We start from the raw sequence: 18,391 nt of genomic DNA, 5'->3' as shown, positions 1-18,391 counted from the left end.
AGAGTGTTGGACTGGATGGGCCACTGGCCTGATCCAACATGGCTTTTCTTATGTTCTTATGTCCGGGGCAGTGATGCTCTGTACTCTTGGTGCTTGGGGGGCAACAGTGGTAGGGCTTCTGGAGTTCTGGCCCCACTGGTGGACCTCCTGATGGCACCTGGGTTTTGGCCGCTATGTAACACAGAGTGTTGGACTGGATGGGCCACTGGCCTGATCCAACATGGCTTTTCTTATGTTCTTATGTCTGGGGCAGTGATGCTCTGTACTCTTGGTTCTTGGGGGGCAACAGTGGGAGGGCTTCTGGAGTTCTGGCCCCACGGGTGGACCTCCTGATGGCACATGGGTTTTGGCCACTGTGGGACACATTGTATTGGACTGGATGGGCCACTGGCTTGATCCAACATGGCTTCTCTTATGTCTGGGGCAGTGATGCTCTGTATCCTTGGTGCTTGGGGGGGCAACAGTGGGAGGGCTTCTGGAGTTTTGGCCCCACTGGTGGACCTCCTGATGGCACATGGGTTTTGGCCACTGTGGGACACATTGTGTTGGACTGGATGGGCCACTGGTCTGATCCAACATGGCTTTTTTATGTTCTTATGTCTGGGGCAGTGATGCTCTGTACTCTTGGTGCTTGGGGGGCAACAGTGGGGGGGGGCTTCTGGAGTTCTGGCCACACTGATGACCCTCCTGATGGCATCTGGGTTTGAGCCACTGTGTGACACAGAGAGTTGGACTGGATAGGCCACTGGCCTGATCCAACATGGCTTCTCTTATGTTCTTATCTGCACGGAAGAATGGGAAATGTTCAGGCAGAAAGCCAAGTCATTATGTATTTAAGATATTTATTCTCCTCTTTTCTCCCCAACGGGAAGCCAAAGCAGGTGGCAACATAGTTCTCCTTGCCTCCATTTTGTCCTCCCAAGTGGAGCCCCGTGAGGTAAGCTGGGCTGAAAGTGCGTGAGGGGGCCCAAGGTCATCCAGCGAAGCTTCCATGAGGGAGTTACACCATTCATAACAAATCCACAACAGACAGCCGGTACCAAAACAGAACAGAATGTCCTTAGAACATAGGCAAGGCCTAATCCGGGCCCAGCTAGCTAGGCCGTAATCAGCCCCAGCCAGCAACCAATATAACAAATGAAACGTCGATCTAAAAGAAAGGCTTGTTCCTTCAAAGATCTTGCTAAAGTAACTGTATATTACAATACAAGAACATCAACACATTGACAACTCCCCAAGATATAACCCTGTTGGCTTTACTGGAGCTGGGAGAGGGTATAAGGTTGGAAGCTCTAGGTTGGGAAACAGAAGGTGAAGGCTGAGGAAGGCGGGGTTTGGGGAGGGGAGGCGTGTAAATGGGCCTTAATGCCATAGGGCCCACCTTCCAAAGCAGCCATTTTCTCCAGGGGAACTGATCTCTGTCCAGGACCGTAGCCAGCATTTTTTTAAGTCAGAGGGCATTTACATTTCTTAGGGGGCACTGGCTAATCAAATTAAAGGAACACCTGGCTCCTTCCCAGCATCTGCCACCGTTTGGGGGCCCTGGGCTGGATGGGAAGTCGGGGGGGCTTGCCAGGAAGTCAGGGGGCTAGGCCCCAAGATGCCCCACTGTAGCCACAGGCCCGTCTCTGTCACCTGGAGATTAGTTGTAATACCAGGAGATCTGCAGCCACCACCTGGAAGTTGGCAACCGTACCTGGTGGGGCCTGGGGATTTTGTGTTCTCCCCCCCCCCCGCCCCAGAATTACAGCTCATCTCCAAAGACCAGTTCCCCTGGAGAAAATGGATGCTTGGGGGTGAGGTTGGACTCTGTGGCTCGTACCCCACTGAGGTTCCCGTCCTCTCCAGGGTCCACCCCCAAATTGCCAGGAGTTTCCCAACCTAGATCTGGCAATCCTACCCCCCCTAGGATAACTCTGCTTGGGACAGCATTGCCTTTATAGCCTGCCTGCCAAATTCCTAGGAAAGGGTAGTCGAAGCGACAAAGCAGGGATTTGGGACAGGGAACATCTAACAAGGAAACGGACACAGTCCCCTTCAGTTTCCCACCGTGTCTGAACAGGACTATTGGGGGGGGGGGCAACCAGATACCACTAACTAACCTCCTCACCTCCCCAAAACAAGTTATTCAGGCTGGCCTAGACCTGACACATCTTGGAGAAAGAGGGTCCCACATCGTGTTTACCAGTCCCTGACAATGGAGCTGAAAAGGCCTGAAATCCCGTTCCGCTGAACATTCTGTTCCCAGGCCCGAAAAACCGGGGTTGTGAGCAAAGGCGGTCTTCGCTCGCATCCGCACGCCCCCTCGCCTCATCCAATTAAACAACAATCTGACTTTTCTGTCTGCTTTCCTGCCTGGAGCAGCCGGAGAATTGTGTTCCCCTTGCGGCTGCCAGCTCGGACATTCCCCTGTCAGATTCTGTTAGGTGAACTCAAGCGTCGGGCTGTCAGGGTTATGCCCATCACCCTAACAAGCACTAGCGCTGCCACGAAATTATGGGGTGGCGGAGATCTGACCGTGAGCGCATGCCAAGAAACCGCAGGGAGAAAAGTGCCAGCATCTCTGAATTTAAATGAAGGGGGATGGGCCGGTCACTGGGGGATGGGAGCGGAATAGGGCGGCCAACTGACCCTAAAAAGTTGGCCTGGCATGCTCTTGTGCCTTAAAAATTCATTCGTTTATACCCCACCTTTCTCCTCAAGAGGCACCCAATGCCGCTTACATCATTCTCCTCTCCTAAGTTTTATCCTCCTCACAACATACCGTATTCCGGATTCGCTTCAAAGTGCTGGTGCTTACCTTTAAAGCCCTACATGGCCAAGGTCCAGCATACCTGAGGGACCGCCTTGCCCCACACAGGTCCCAAAGAGCACTTCGGTCGGGGTCGCAACATCGCCTTGCGACCCCGGGCCCTAGAGAGGCCAGGCTTGCTGCCACAAGGGCCAGGTCCTTTTCGGTGGCGGCTCCTATCTGGTGGAATGAGCTCCCAGAGGAGATCAGGGCCCTGCGGGACCTGTTGCAGTTCCGCAGGGCCTGCAAGACGGAGCTCTTCCGCCAGGCTTTCGAATAGGAGCCGCCGCCGTCACCACTACCACTAACAGGGGCCTGTATAGCAGCACCACTGGAGGCTGAGTGGCCAACTGAACATCGGGGGCCACAGTAACCTCTTTCTGGATGTAAGGGCATGTGCAATATGAAGAGAGGGTTTTAGTCACACAGGATGCTGGGCATTGCCCGTTGTACTAAATTGTTTGAAATCGTCTTATTGTGTTTGGTGTAGCCAGTTTGGTGTAGTGGTTAAGTGGTTAAGTGCGCGGACTCTAATCTGGGAGAACCGGGTTTGATTCCCCACTCCTCCACTTGCACCTGCTGATGTGACCTTGGGTCAGTCACAAGCTCTGGCACAGCTGTCCTTGAAAAAGAGCAGTTTGTGTCAGAGTTCTCTCAGCCCCACCCACCTCACAGGGTGTCTGTTGTGGGGAGGGGAAGGGAAAGGAGTTTGTAAGCCGCTCTGAGACTCCGAGTGAAGGGCGGGGTATAAATCCAATCTCTTCTTCTTCTTCTTTTACTGCACTGAGTGCCATATTGTTGTAAGCCGCCCTGAGCCCGCATGCAGGGAGGGCGGGGTATAAATGAAATTAAATAAATAAATAAATAACAACCCTGTAAGGTAGGTTAGCGTGAGAGTGTGACTGGCCCAAGGTTCCATGGCAACGTGGGGATTCAAATCCAGGTCTCTTAGATTACTAGTCCAGTCCAGAACTCTTAGCTACTACACCACAGTAACTTTAGCAACAGCCGGATGTGCCCAGATCAGAAGGAGATGTTTTTCATGTTATAGAGATAAGCACTGAGTGCCATGAGAAAGCAGTGCAAGCTGCACAGGAACATAGGCTGATAAAAAAGTTGGCAACCATAGTGTAGAAACATGCAGTCTAATTCTTGGCACGTGTACTCAGAAAGCTAAATGGACTCGACTTGGACTGCAGGCTTGGAGCTATGAATTCCAGTCAGTGTTCCCTCTAAGCTGAGTTAGTGTGAGATAGCTCACGGTTTTTTAGCCTCCGGCTCACACATTTTTGTCTTCGCTCAGGGAGGGATGGCTCCAGAGCAAACTGACTGATGCAGCAGCCAAATCGCTCACTCACCACTTTAATGCCAGCAGCTCACAAAGTAGAATTTTTGCTCACAAGACTCCACAGCTGAGAGGGAAGCATTGATTCCAGTCCTCACACATAAATGGGTTAGAGGACCCAGAATAATAACTCTGCATCAGTGCAGTTTAGTGCTTAGAGTGACTAGGATATCAGAAGCCTGGATTCAGATCCCCACACTGCCATGAGGCATGTTGGGCAACCCTGGACCAAACAGTGACTCAGTCAGTCAGTCAGTCAGTCTCTCTCTCTCTCTCTCTCTCTGTCCGCTTAGACTACCTCATAGTCCTTGTCAGGGGTCATTTTGTAGAAAGAGAGGTGCAGGCGCTCATTAGCATAACTCATTAGCATAACTTGTTTGCATGTGCCACACCCCCTGACATCACCAGAAGTGTTGTCTGGATTGCTAGCTGTTGGGGGGCAGGAACATGCAGATCCGCCCTCACAGAGGAGGGAGGGCTTGTACCTGAAGGTGTGGGGGGGGGCTCTGCAACTTACCTGGCTGCTTCTTGTTCCTCATGGCCCAACTGAGGGCTGCTGGGAGCAGGGGGCGGGGCTTGTTGCATGTGCCCACCCCCTGAGCTCCTTACTGCCAGAGCTCCGCTCCTGTGCACTCCTGCAGGAAATGACCCCTGGCCTTGTGAGGATAAAATGAGGAAAGGGAAAACGTGTATGCCGCCCTAAAGTTCGCCACAGGATGGGTGGGGAAAAAAACGCGTTACACTGATAGACTTAACAGGCATCACGCTGCCATACGTTTCTTTTGTGGTATAGCGGTTAAGATGGTTGGACTAGTATCTGGGAGACCCAGGTTCGAATCCCCACCATGGAAGCTCTCTCAGTGACCTTGGCCCAGTCACATTCTCTCAGACTGACTTACCTCACAAGGTTGCTTTGAGGATAAAATGGAGGGCAGGAGACCAATGTAAGCCGCTTCATGTCCCTATTGGAGAGAAAGGTAAAGGTAAAGGTTCCCTTGCTCGAAAGCCGGTCAAGTCCGACTCTAGGGTTGCGGTGCTCATCTTCGTTTCAAAGCCGAAGAGCCAGCGCTGTCCGAAGACGTTTCCGTGGTCATGTGACCGGCATGACTAAACACCAAGGCGCAGGGAACGCTGTTATCTTCCCACCGAAGTGGTCCCTATTTATCTACTTGCAATTTCTTGCTTTCGAACTACTAGGTTGACAGGAGCTGGAACTAGAGACGGGAGTGTCATGCGGCAACTCGGGTCTCGAACTGCTGACCTTCCACAGCCTGCAGTTCAGCGTCTTAACCACTTGAGCCACCGCAGGTGGGGTATAAATGAATTTTAAAAAAAATAGTTTGGTTTAAATATTATTTCCAGAGTAAGACAGGCATAGTAGAGGAGGGATGAGGGAAAGGCAGACAAGCAACAGACGGGGGGGGGGGACGCTCAAGGAAAACACATTCGCCAGCTTTCTGCTTGCCCCTATGCAAGGAGGAGGAGAAGGAGATTGGATTTATACCCAGCCCTTCACTACCCGCAGGAGTCTCAGAGCGGCTTACAAACTCGTTTCCTTTCTCCTCCCCACAACAGACACCCTGTGAGGTCGGTGGGGCTGAGAGAGCTCTCTCGAGGACTGCCCTTGAGAGAACAGCTCTGAGAGAACTTGCGACTGACCCAAAGTCACACCAGCAGCTACATGTGGAGGAGTGGGGAGTCAAACCCGGTTTTCCCAGCTAAGAGTCCGCACTCCCAATAGCAGCAGTGTCCGTAGAGGGGGTTGCCAACCAGAATGGAGAACAACGCCTTGCCCCTTTAATGGAGGCTTAGTGGGACCAGGTGCTGTGATCGACCTCCACCGCATGAAAACCTTCAGCTGCCCATTTCCACGCCTTCGGCCTCTATTAAAGGGGCAGGACACTTTTCTCCTGGCCAGCTGGCAACCCAGTCCCATGCCGCGTTCAGGAGCAGGTTATGGCTGTGCCCAGCTCCGGAGGCCCCGGCGTCTCCGCCTAAGGGAAGCGAGCTGGACGATGCGGCGAGCGGAGCATCCTCTCCTGGCCACTGGGTGACCTTGAAAGTTTTCAAGGCGGGTGGGAGGGAAGCCGCTTTCCCAGGCCTAATTAAGCGCCGCTTTCCCACCGGGGCGCTTCCTGCCCAGTGGGCTCGGCTCTGACCTACTTAGCCCGCTGAATATTTAACAGGAGGCGAAAATAACGAGCCGGACGCCCCAGCCGAGCTCCCGAGAGGCTTTGATCGCCGCATGCGGTTGACATAAATGGATTCCTCAAAGGGTTGGCAACGGGAAGCGGGGCTGCGCGTGCATTGCCGACTCAGCCGCGCTCGAGGAGTATCGATCAGCCACTAGGGGGCGGTGGCGAAGCCTTGGACCGAAGGGACGGGAGCCGCGGCTGGATTTGACGCTCTGAGTCACAGCGCCGCGCGGGTTGCCAGCCTCCCGGGGGGGGCTGGGAACCTCCTGAAATTACAGCTGCTTGCCAGACTTGCTTGTTTATTTAAAACGTTCATCTGCTCCTGGAGAAAATGGCTGTTTTGGGAGCTGGACTGCGTGGCATTACACCCTACCGAAGTCCCTCGCCTCGTAAGAACGAACCAGAAGCCCTGTTGGGTTAGGCCAGTGGCCCATCCAGTCCAACACTCTGTCACGCAGTGGCCAAAAACCAGGTGCCATCAGGAGGGCCACCTAAGGGGCAAGAATTCCAGAAGCCCTCCCACTGTTGCCCTCCCCTCAAAGGACCAAGAATACAGAGCATCTCTGCATAAGAGCATAAGAGAAGCCATGTTGGATCAGGCCAGTCCAACACTCTGTATCACACAGTGGCCAAAACCCAGGTGCCATCAGGAGGGCCAGAATTTTAGAAGCCCTCCCACTCTTGCTCCCCAAGCACCAAGAATACAGAGCATCACTGCCCCAGACAGAGTGTTCCAGCTATACCTTGTGGCTAATAGCCACTGATGGACCTTTGCTCCATATGTTTATCCAGTCCCCTCTTGAAGCTGTCTGTGCTTGTAGCTGCCACCACTTCCTGCAACAGTGAATTCCACGTGTTAATGACTCTTTGAGTGAAGAAGTACTTCCTTTGATCTGTTCTAAGCCTCCCGTTCATCAATTTTGCTGAGTGCCCATGAATTCTTCTATCGTATCGTATTGTATTACCTCCCTGCACCCTGCTCTCCTTGGTTCCACCCTCAAACCGCTAGGTATTTGTGAATCTGGAGTTGGGACCCCAAAGTACTGCACCCAGCCAAAAGGAATCCAACACCTGTGGAATGTCATTTATCAGATTTTGACAACTGGCCCACAGGTTTGCCAACTCCGGGTTAGGACATTCCTGGAGATTTGGGGTGTGGAGCCTGGGGAAGGCAGGATTGGGGGGGGGATTCAGCAGGGTACAATGCCATGGAGTCCACCCTCCAAAGCAGCCATTTCCTCCAGGGGAACTGATCCTCTGTCGCCGAGGGAGCGATTGGAATTCCTGGAGCTCCAGGCCAACAGCACAACTGTGAAATCTATCACGCTGCAATTTCTTCATCATATTTATGTACTGCATTTATAACCCACTTTTCTCCCCAAGCGGCTTCCAGGGCTCTTCCTGTCTCCGTTTTACCCTCACAACAACCCTGTGAGGTAGGCTAGGCTAAGTGTATGTGATTGGCAAGCTTCCAGGGCAGAGTGGAGATCTCTTGGGGGGGGTGCCACAAGGCTTGTCTGTTTGCCAGAGGTCTGGGCAGTCCTGTAGCCAGAATTTTTTAATTGGGGAATTTTTTTAAAGTCGGGGGGCACCCTGCACACACCCCCAAGGGAATGCCACAAATAAAATAAAAATTTGGAAGTCGGGGGGCTGGATGGGAATTCAAGGGGGCATTGGCAGTAAGTCAGGGGGCCAGGCCCCGATATGCCCCCACGGTGGCTATGGGCCTGGGTCTGGGTGGCCTCCCATCCAGGTATTAATTAGGGCCGGCCCTGCTTAGCTAATAAGACCAGGTTAGTCAGGCTCTTGAGGCTGCTCTGGAAAGGGAAAGTGGTATAGAAATATTTAAATAAAGAAATACATTCAGGGTTGTTGTTGTTGTTCAGTCGCACAGTCGAGTCCGACTCTTTGCGACCCCATGGACCAGGTCACGCCAGGCCCTCCTGTCTTCCCTTGTGCTCCAGAGTTTGCTCAATTTCATGTTTGCTGCATCGATAACACTGTCTAACCATCTCACCCTTTGCCGTCCCCTTCTTCTTTGACCTTCAGTCTTTCCCAGCATCAGGGTCTTCTCCAGGGAGTACTCCCTTCTCATTGGGTGGCCAAAGTCTTTGAGCTTCAGTTTCATTATCTGGCCTTCCAGGGAACAGTCAGGGTTGATTTCTTTTAGGATTGACTGATTTGATCTCCTTGCAGTCCAAGGGACTCTCAGGAGTCTTCTCCAGCACCGTAACTCAAAAGCATCTATTCTTCGGCGCTCGGCCTTCCTTATGGTCCAACTCTCACAGCCATACATGACTACTGGGAATACCATTGCTTTGACCATGCGGACTTTTGTTGGCAGGATGATGTCTCTACATTTTATTATTTAAAGAAAGAAAAAAATACATTCAGGGACAATAGTTCAGTTCTCCTTCCATGCCAGGACAGTCCTCTAGCAGCAACCTCCTATTTCTATTACTTGTCCATAAACACGCACCGTGTTCGATTCAGTGGGCCCCAAGTTCTGCCGGGCAGATGAAGCACGAACTTCCCAGCCAGAGACCATCTCAAGAGCCATTAAGGTGCCAGAATGCCTCCCCCACAAAAGTTAGGGTCTGATCTTTCCTCTATTTTTATAGCAGGACAGGGTGTCCCTTACCTATACAATTAAATTGTCCAGCTATATTGGTGGTGGTGGAAGGTACCATCAGGTCTCAGCTCACTGGCAACTCCCATAGGGTTTTCAAGGCAAGAGATGAACAGAGGTGGTTTGCCATCGCCTGCCTCTGCACGGCAACCCTGGACTTCCTAGGTGGACTCCCATCCAAGTACTAACCAGAGCCAACCCTGCTTAGCTTCCTGAAATCCAACAAGAACAGGTTTGCCTGTGCCATTCAGGCTGGGTCAAAGCAAGATTGCTCCATGGAAAACCCGAAAACAAGAACAAAGTGTGAACACCTTCTGTTAGGATCAACCAAATCAGCTTAAGGACATTGCAGAAGGATTCGAGTTCATCTAAGGGGACCCTATTTCGAAAAGCAAAAAAAGGGGAGCTATTTCCCGATTAACTACTTCAGACTGTGACAAATCTCATTTTAAGCACCCCTGCTCTTTAAGCTGTGATCATTGCTACTAATTAGGAACATTCCTAACCTTCCAACCCAGAAAGTGGGCATTTTTATCCTTTTTTTTTTTTAAAGAGCCCAAAAGTGGACGGACACACACAAAAAAGAGGACCTGTCCTCTAAAAAGAGTACATCTGGGAACCCTGATTCATTAGAACTGTTGTTCAGGAAGGAAGATGGCCATGTTTGCTTCCACTGCTGCTGTTCTACTAGCCTATAAAATTGATTTGTCTTTAAGGTGTCACAGGAAGATTGACCTATGTGGAAACATTTTTCTAATGGAACAAAGTTTGGGTCCAGCGGCACCTTTAAGACCAACAAAGTTTAATTCTGGGTATCAGCTTACCTGTGCATGCCCACTTCCTCAGATATCTGAAGGATATTTTTAATATTCTTAATTCATATTAATTACCCCACCTTCCTGAGTACCTGCCTACCATTTTTCTTCTTCACACCTTGACACAGAGAGTACTCCCATCTTTCTGTGTTATACCACTGCGGATGCCAGTCACAGCTACTGGCGAAACGTCAGGTCCTACAGTGCCAAGACCACGGCCAGACAACCCGGAAATTCTGCAGCAGCTCATGAACTCCAGCCGTGAAAACCTTCGACAGCATAATATCAATTAATGTTTAATATCCAGGTATCTGAAGCAGGGGGCATGCACATTGAGAGCTTGTACCCAGAATTAAACTTTGTTGGTCCTAAAAGAGCCGCTGGTCTCAAACTTTGTTCTCTTGCTTCAGACCGACACGGCTAGCCGCCGGAATCAATTTTTGAATGGTTTGTTGAAACAAAATATGGAGACAGAAGGCAAGCGCAATGTATGGCAAAATGCAGCTTTTGCATGCAATATATTTTTAAAGGAAACACTGCGGAGCCGTCCTTTCTTATTGCATTCACACAAGATGCTTTACCAAGCTCCCCAGTTCTGAGAAACAGACGGGATGAGTAAAAAAAGTAAATAAAGAAATAAAAAGGTTATTCCTTCCCATACCGGGAGTCGAACCCGGGCCGCCTGGGTGAAAACCAGGAATCCTAACCGCTAGACCATATGGGAAAGTCATGCTTGCTCAGCCTTCGCCACTAGGGTCAAGACAAGAGACGGTACGCGACAGTTTCTGGCTGCCGCCTAGCGTAGGGAAATGGAAGTACACCATTAGTTTCATACTAAATGGAGGGGTGGTCCCAGTTTATTTGAAAGCAAAATCAGCGTGAATTTGGACTATTGTCTTTCGGATCCTAAACAAACCATGCTTACTTGGAAGTCAGTCTGACAGATTACTGTAGCACTAACTTTCGTGTAAAGAGTGTTTAGTTTGGTTCAGGCGGGTAGCCCTGTTGGTCTGAAGCAACAGAACCCAAGTCCAGTGGGCACCTTTAAGCCCAACACAGTTCAGTTCTGGGGCTAAACTTTCCTGCGCATGCCCACTTCTTCAGATCCCCAGTTTACCTTCAGAATTAAGCGTTGTCGGTCTTAAAGGTGCCCCTGGGCTCCAACTTTGTCCCAGGGCTTAGCTCGGTTCGGGATGGGGAACGTTCCTCCTCACCCTAAGAGACCCTGACACATTAAACTTTTCATGCCCCGGGCGCAGCCCGATCCTACACGCGGCTTTGCTCGGAATCCAGAGCGGGGAAGATCTTCTTCCTAGCTCAGTCGGCTTTAGAGCTGCAGCTTTAATGGATCCCCACCGGGGACTCCTCCTGTTCCTCGCGGGAGGGGTGGGTTAGTTCCTGGCTTGTGTGTGTGTGTGTGTGTGTGGGGGGGGTTAATCGTTCGCACCTGGGAGGATTAAAGGCTGACCCGTTTTAAGGGCGGCCCGGCTCCCCTGCGCGCTTAAGATCTTCTTCGGTTCTGTTGCTCTTCTAGTCAAAATGGGGTGGCGGCTTGCAGCTAGGTGAGTTTCAGCTGGTTCTTCTGCAGATGGTGCTTCCTTGCACCTGTGCGTCTAATGCAATTGGGGGGGGGGCGCGTTCTGCCTCGTGGTTTCTTGAGGGATGGGGGTAGAAAGGGCAAAACTGGTGTGGAGGGGCGCCTCTTTTGGGGCTGGTAGGGGAATTGGGAATGGCTCCACATCAACCTGGCTGCACCCATAAAGGGGTGAGGGTTGCCCGGTCCCACCTGGCCACTGGCAGGGGAGGGTGGGAAGGTTGCCAGCTCCAGGTTGGGAAACTCCAGGAGATTTGGGGATGGAGCCTGGGGAGGACAGGGACCTCAGCGGGGATACAATGCCCTATTTTCCATTCTCCAAAACATCCATTCTCTCCAGTGGAATTTACCTTTGTAGTCAATGCTATGCTGGGGATTGTTAGGGAGGGGATTGAAACCAAACCAGCCAGTATCCTAGTTCCCCTGTATAAATAAGTGGAGTACTGTGTACAGTTCTGGTCACCACACCTCAAAAAGGACATTCTAGAAAAAGTGCAGAAAAGGGCAACTCGAATGATAAAAGGGTTGGAAGACTTTCCCTATGAAGAAAGGTTAAGGCGTTTGGGGCTCTTTAGTTTGGAGAAAGGACAACTGAGGGGTGACATGACTGAGGTTTATAAGATTATGCATGGGATAGAGCAGGTCGAGAAAGAGGCACTCTTCTCCCTTTCTCACGATACAAGAACTCGTGGGCACTCCATGAAATTGCTGAGCAATCAGGTTAGAATGGATAAAAGGAAGTCCTTCTTCACCCAAAGAGTGATTAACACATGGGATTCACTGCCACAGGAGGTGGCAGCAGCTACAAGCATGGACAGCTTCAAGAAGGAATTAGATAAGCATATGGAGCAGAGGTCCATCAGTGGCTGTTAGCCACAAGGTATAGATAGGAACTCACAGGCTGGGGCAGGTGATGCTCTGCATTCTTGGTGTTTACGGGCAACAGTGGGAGGGCGTCTAGTGTCCTGGCCCCACTGCTGGACCTCCTCAGGGCACCTGGTATTTTTGGCCACTGTGTGACCCAGAGTGCTGGACTGGATTGGCCTGACCTAACACTGGCTTCTCTTATGTTCTTGTGGAGACGAGTTGTAATTCTGGGGGAATCCCCAGGTCCCACCTGGAGGCTGGTATCCCTAGAAGGGGCTATTGGCTTAATTTTGTTTATTGCTTTGTTTAATTGGCATCATGCTACCTCCCCCCCCATGGTAACCCAAAGCAGCTGAAATCACTTTCCTCTTCTCCATAGTATCCTTGCAACAACCCTGTGAGGTAGGCTAGGTCAAGAGTGAGTGGGCCCAAGGTCGCCCAGCAAGCAGAATGGGGATTTGAACCTGGGTCTCTGTTGGGTGATAGTGAGATATTGAAAAAATGGTATTTGGCAGAGATAATATAGCCCAGCAGAGCCTGAGTAAAATAATTCAGACTGAGAGTCCATGTGTGATTAAAATATAAAGTTTTTACTAAATTCTAGCATGGGAAGGGTAACTGGGATGAAAATAACAAAAGAGCATAATCGGCTACCTCCTTACACTACAAAGACAAAACTAAAAGAGAGAAATTATGGCTGCTCTTCTTCTTCGTCTTCAGAACACACAAAGACGGGAAGAGAAGCCATAAAATGGTAATACACTTTAGTCCCAATCAAATCCCTAGATCAGGGAGAAAATTCCCGGGCTTTCCACATCTAAAGAACATTGGTTACATGAGAAACATGTGACTTCCTGTGAGTAACATAAACAAACATTTAACCCCAGATATACTGTTTTCAACTTGTAATACCCAACAGTCTGCCTGGTCCTAGTCCAACACTCTAACCAGTACACCACCCTGGCTTGTAGGCAGATGCATTCCACCTTTCCTTAGTATGTAAATGACTGGTGAGATACCTGGGACCTCTCTGGGTATATTGGTTAGCTGAACCTTTTCTAGTGGACTAGAAAGGAAGGGGTTAAGGGATCTGGACTCCTCAGTTCTTTTTTACCCAGTCCTGCCCTGGTTCTACCCATTGCAGGGCTGGCAGTCTCCAGGCAAGGGCTGGAGTTCTCCCTGAATGACAATGGCTTTCCAGGCTACAGAGGAAGTTCCCACGGAAAATGGCTGCTTGTGGGGGGGTGGACTCTATGGCACCATCTCACTGAGCTTTCTCTACTCCCCAGACTTGGCTCTCCCTGGGCTCTGCCTGCAGATCTCCAGGAATTCCGCAACCTGGAGTTGGCACTTGGCAACCATAACCCACTGTCCTAATTCCCCTTCTAACTCTTGTCTTTTCCAGCTTGTTCCTTTTCTGCCTTCTGGCCCCTGGAAGCTTGCCTCAGTCAGCTCCTGCCACAGGTACGCTTGTGGAATGTGTGTGTTGGAACGGATGTCGGTGGAATTCGCTGCCAGAGGGCGTAGTGGTGATTACAGGAATAAACAGCTTTAAAGGGGGGGTTCGATGGCTTCATGGAGGATAAGTCTATCAGTGGCTACTGGCCATGGTGGCTGAGGGGAGCCTTCATGTTCAGAGGCACTAAGATCAGTGGGATGGCTCTTCCCCGCTTTCCTCATCGAAGAATCTACCTGGGCTGCTTCTAAGCCGCGTCCCCCAAGATACACAACACGGGATTCCCCTTCTGCCAGGACTTAAAGCAGCATCCTTAATAGTGTATCTTAAACCCCCTTCCCCGGGACTGCAGCAGATCCATATTCTTCCTGGTGCGTTTTTTAGCTTATGAAAAGCACCTGCGAGGTTTGGTTGCTGAACATTGTGCATTTGGGCACTTAGGGAAAGTGCCGTCAAGACGAAGCTGATTTATGGTGACCCCTTAGGGCAGGGGTGTCAAACATGCGGCCCGGGGGCTGGGTCAGGCCCCCAGCAGGCTTCTGTCAGGCCCTCAGTGGAACTGGCTATCTTCTGCTTCTGCTTCCAGTTCTGCTGCTGCTCCGTCATCGTAGGTTTGCAGCTTACAGATACACACCTGAACAGCATACTCAAGATTGCAACAGCACAGGCATTTTGATGCAATAATTCTGAGCCAGAGGTGTCTGTTATCAGACACTGTTAAATAAACAAAATATTGCAAGAGTGCTCATGTTTTAAGCATGATTTTATTTTAAGTTAAAAAAAACTCCTTTGTGTTTGTATCCTTACCTGGCATTACATTTTATGACACACGTGGCCCGGCCCGACAAGGTCTCATTTAGGTCAGATCTGGCCCTCCTAACAAATGAGTTATGGATAAACTGGGTGAACATATGGAGCAGAGGTCCATCAGTGGCTATTAGCCACAAGGTATAGATAGGGACTCTCAGTCTGGGGCAAGTGATGCTCTGCATTCTTGGTGCTTGAGGAGGGGGGAAACAGGCGAAGGGCTTCTAGTGTCCTGGCCCCACTGCTGGACCTCCTGATGGCACCTGGTATTTCTGGCCACTGTGTGACACAGAATGTTGGACTGGATGGGCCATTGGACTGATCCAACATTGGCTTCTCTTATGTTCTTATGAGTTTGACACCCCAGCCATAGGGTTTTCAAGGCAAGAGATGTGTAGAGGCGGTTTGCCATTGCCTACCTCTGGTGCAGTGGCCATGGATTTCCTTGGGGATCTCCCATCCCACTGCTAACCGGGACTGATCCTGCTTAGCTTTTGAGTTCTGACAAGAAGAGGATCGGGAGGAAGGGGGCCCGCAAAACCGGCAGGGGGGCAGGCCCCATGGGCCCCACGCGGGCTACGGGCCTGCGCGACCCCATGGACAAGCTCCCACCAGGCCCTCCTGTCATCCGCTGACCTCTGAAGTTGGCTCAATTTCATGTTCGTTGCATCGATGACACTGTCTAACCATCTCCTCCTTTGCCGTCCCCGTCTTCTTTGACCTTCAATCTTTCCCAGCATCAGGGTCTTCTCCAGGGAGTGCTCCCTTCTCATTTAGACTGGCCCAAATCCACGGGGCTGGTGGTGATTTGAACTGGGAAAACAGTCAGGCCCTAGCACAATCCCTCCATCTTACACATGAGATGGATGGCTACTTAGCCTTGGTCATGCTGGCTGTTGCTTACATTGCTGTGGTTCTTAGACTGGCCCAAATCCACGGGGCTGGTGGTGATCTGAACTGGGAAAACAGTCAGGCCCTAGCACAATCCCCTCCATCTTACACGTGAGATGGATGGCTACTTAGCCTTGGTCACGCTGGCTGTTGCTTACATGGCTGCGGTTTGCATCTTGGATGGAAGCGGGTGGGGGAGTCGAGGGTCAGTTCCCTGCCCGTCTCTCTGTCTTCCAGATCGTGTCGTTGTAGAGTGCCTGGGTAGCCTGGCCCGGCTCAAGTTGAACCCACGCTATTTCCAGAACAAATATGTCAGCTTTGCTGCTGTCGGTGAGTCTTGGAGCTCCCACCCCCCATTCCTGACACAGATACGGATGAAATGGTAGACCTATACGGGAGAGGTCTCTGATAGGGTGCCCGTGGGCGTCATGGTGCCTGTCAACACCTTGCCTGGTGCCCGCCAAGTGTTTTAGAAAGTGAGAGGAGAAGGATTGGGCTTTTGCCCAGTAAAGCTTCTGAGGGGCCATGGGATACATGATTGGTTATGTAGACTTTGGGGAGGGGGGTTGTGTGTGTCGCAGGGCTTTCTTTGTAGAAAAAGCCCAGCAGGAACTCATTGGCACAATAGGCCACACCCCCTGACAGCACAGCTTATTAGCATATTAGACCACACCCCCACGCCTTCCCTTGGCTTGCCCGGGTAAGCCCCCCCTTGAAGGGGAGGGAGGCAGTTTAAACGGCATTCCCTTGGCTTGCCAGGGCACCCTATGGCTGAGGGAACCTGGGCAAGCCGGCCCTTGGACAGGCCAGGGAAGGCACAGGGAGGGATTTAAATTCTTTCAGCCCCCCCCCGGTCTGCCTGCCTCGGAGTCACTGGGGGGGTCGCTCTCCAGGCCTTCTCTCTGTAGCCACGCACATGCAGAGGTTTTGGCTGTAGTGGGCGTGGCCAACTCTGAAGCCAGACGGAACTCCGTTCCTGTGCGTTCCTGCCCAAAAATAGCCCTGTGTGTGTGTCTGTGTGTGTGTGTGCCTACACCTGGAAGACATATTGACCTCTGGTGACTAGGGTTGCCAGCCTCCAGGTGGGGCCTGGAGATCTCCCGCTTTTACCACTGATCCCCAGCCGACAGAGATCAGCTCCCCTGGAGAAAATGGCTGCTTTGAAGGGTGGACTCTATGGCATTGTGCTATGCTGTGAGGCCCCTCCCCTCCCCAAACCCCGCCCTCTCCTGGCTCCACCCCCAAAGTCTCCAGGTATTTTCCAACCCAGACTTGGCAACCCTACTGGTGACTGACCCCTACTGGGGGCCTGGAGGATATTCAGAGAGGTGGCTGAATAAAGCCTGCCTCTGTTCTATTCCAAGGAAGTCTAAACACAGTCAACCCTACTTAGCTTCCAAGATCTGAAGCAATAGGGCTTGCCTGGGCCATCTGGGTCAGGGCTGTTGTGTAGGTTTTTGAAAATGTTGCTTTGGCAGCAGCTGCCACCACTGCAGCACAAGGATCTTTACCGCATGACTTTAGGTAAGCTGTGGCAGCCATTTTGTGGCTGACTCCTCCTGCCGCACCCATTTTGTGGCTGTGGCGCCCACCACCCTGTGCCAGAATTCCAGAGGGGCCTGCAGGCTCAAAAAGGTGCCCCCCGCCATACAACATACAACTCTCCTTTTACTTGAGGGGTGATGGAGGATGAACCATACTTCCCAGATTGAGAGCAGCCAGATCTCTGCATTGCCTGTCTTGCTTAACATAAAGGGGGGTAAAGTAATTTTACGAGTGCTAAATGACTTCTGCAGCCACCCAAAATTCTACGTGACATAATAAAACTGGCACGATGTCGGCCATATGGTGGGGCATTTGCTGAGGCCCACATCTTGCTCAGAGATGCAAAGCCGTCTTCAGCGTGTATGGCTTCCAAAAACTGACTTGCTCTGGAGAGCGGTTGGCTGTACACAAGGCAGTGTGCTGTATGTGGTCAGGCCCTGAAAACGTGAGGCGGTGCTTCTGACAATGGAAGCAGAACCTTATCAGCGGCACTTCGCCACGGATAAGACCTCAGAAACCCCAAACTGGCTCTGCCACCACCAATGTTCCCGCTAAGCTGTGGAGCCCTCTGAGCAAAAATTCTACTTTGTGAGCTACTGACATTGAAGTTGTGAGCAGGTGATTTGGCCACTGCATGATTTAGTTTGCTCTGGAGCCATCTTTCCTGAGCTAAGACAAAAATGTGTGAGCTGGAGGCTAAAATACTGTGAGCTAACTCAGCTTAGAGGGAACACTGGCCACCACCGTATTTACCTGGAAGGAAGTCTGTCTCTCCCCCCGCCCTCCATTTGCCATCAATAAAGTGGCTGGCTAACTTGCATACAAGTTACGGTTGCATACAATAACAAGAAAAAAGTGTGGAACACCTTTTTGGGGGGGTGGGGCTGTCTTCCCCCTGGGTCAGCTGAGTTCTTGGGGTGCCTGCTGGAACATGCTTGTAGCTGCGATTCAGTCTTTCTGTGGAGTGTTTCACCAGGCTAGGGAAGACAGTGCTGTAGAGCAGTCCCACTTTTACTAAAATGGCCTAATTCTCTTTCTTTCTAGACAAGTTTGGCAGGTCTTGGCCCATAAACCAGACCCTGGCTGCACAATGTGGATACACCATCCTCCAGGACGTCTGGGGAAGCCTTGAGTTCCGGGCCTCCTTGGTCAGCTGCTACGCTCAGGTGGTGGTACGTAAGCTGTGAGCCAAGCTGGTGGTATGTAAGACGTCGGCCAAGCTTCTGGGTTGTATAAGAAGCAGCCCTGTATTGAATCACTTCACATAGCCCCCGACAAACTTTAGCACCGCGCTCCACATAATTCTCTGAGGTTCTTTATGGCATTGCCATGGTGGTGGAAAGAGCCATCAAGTGACAGCTGACATAACTACCCTGTAGAGCAGGGGTGGCCAAAATGCAGATCGGGAGCCACATGCGGCTCTTTCACACATATTGTAAGGCTCCTGGCAGGGCAG

General features: G+C 51.3%; 1 protein-coding gene and 1 non-coding gene across 2 annotated transcripts in view; one reads left to right on the top strand and one right to left on the bottom strand.

Annotated features, from left to right (window-relative positions):
- LOC107115541 overlaps window positions 1–18,391 on the top strand; it is a gene marked incomplete at its 3' end in the record, with an annotated part of 46,631 nt that overhangs the window by 5,106 nt on the left and 23,134 nt on the right. The window contains exons 2-5 of the mRNA XM_015417274.1: window positions 13,642–13,700; window positions 14,045–14,097; window positions 15,628–15,720; window positions 17,980–18,107. Of these exons, the coding sequence (XP_015272760.1) occupies window positions 13,642–13,700; window positions 14,045–14,097; window positions 15,628–15,720; window positions 17,980–18,107 (333 nt within the window). The remainder of the gene's footprint in view (window positions 1–13,641; window positions 13,701–14,044; window positions 14,098–15,627; window positions 15,721–17,979; window positions 18,108–18,391) is intronic.
- On the bottom strand, window positions 10,428–10,499 carry TRNAE-UUC. Its single transcript has one exon. It is a non-coding gene; the product is annotated as a tRNA-Glu (tRNA).

This window comes from Gekko japonicus, unplaced genomic scaffold (genome assembly GCF_001447785.1).
Source record: "Gekko japonicus isolate JY-2015 unplaced genomic scaffold, Gekko_japonicus_V1.1 scaffold1748, whole genome shotgun sequence".
NCBI classification, from domain to species: domain Eukaryota; kingdom Metazoa; phylum Chordata; class Lepidosauria; order Squamata; family Gekkonidae; genus Gekko; species Gekko japonicus.
Note: the sequence above shows the minus strand (reverse complement) of the source record. Positions and strands in the feature narration are given on the sequence as shown.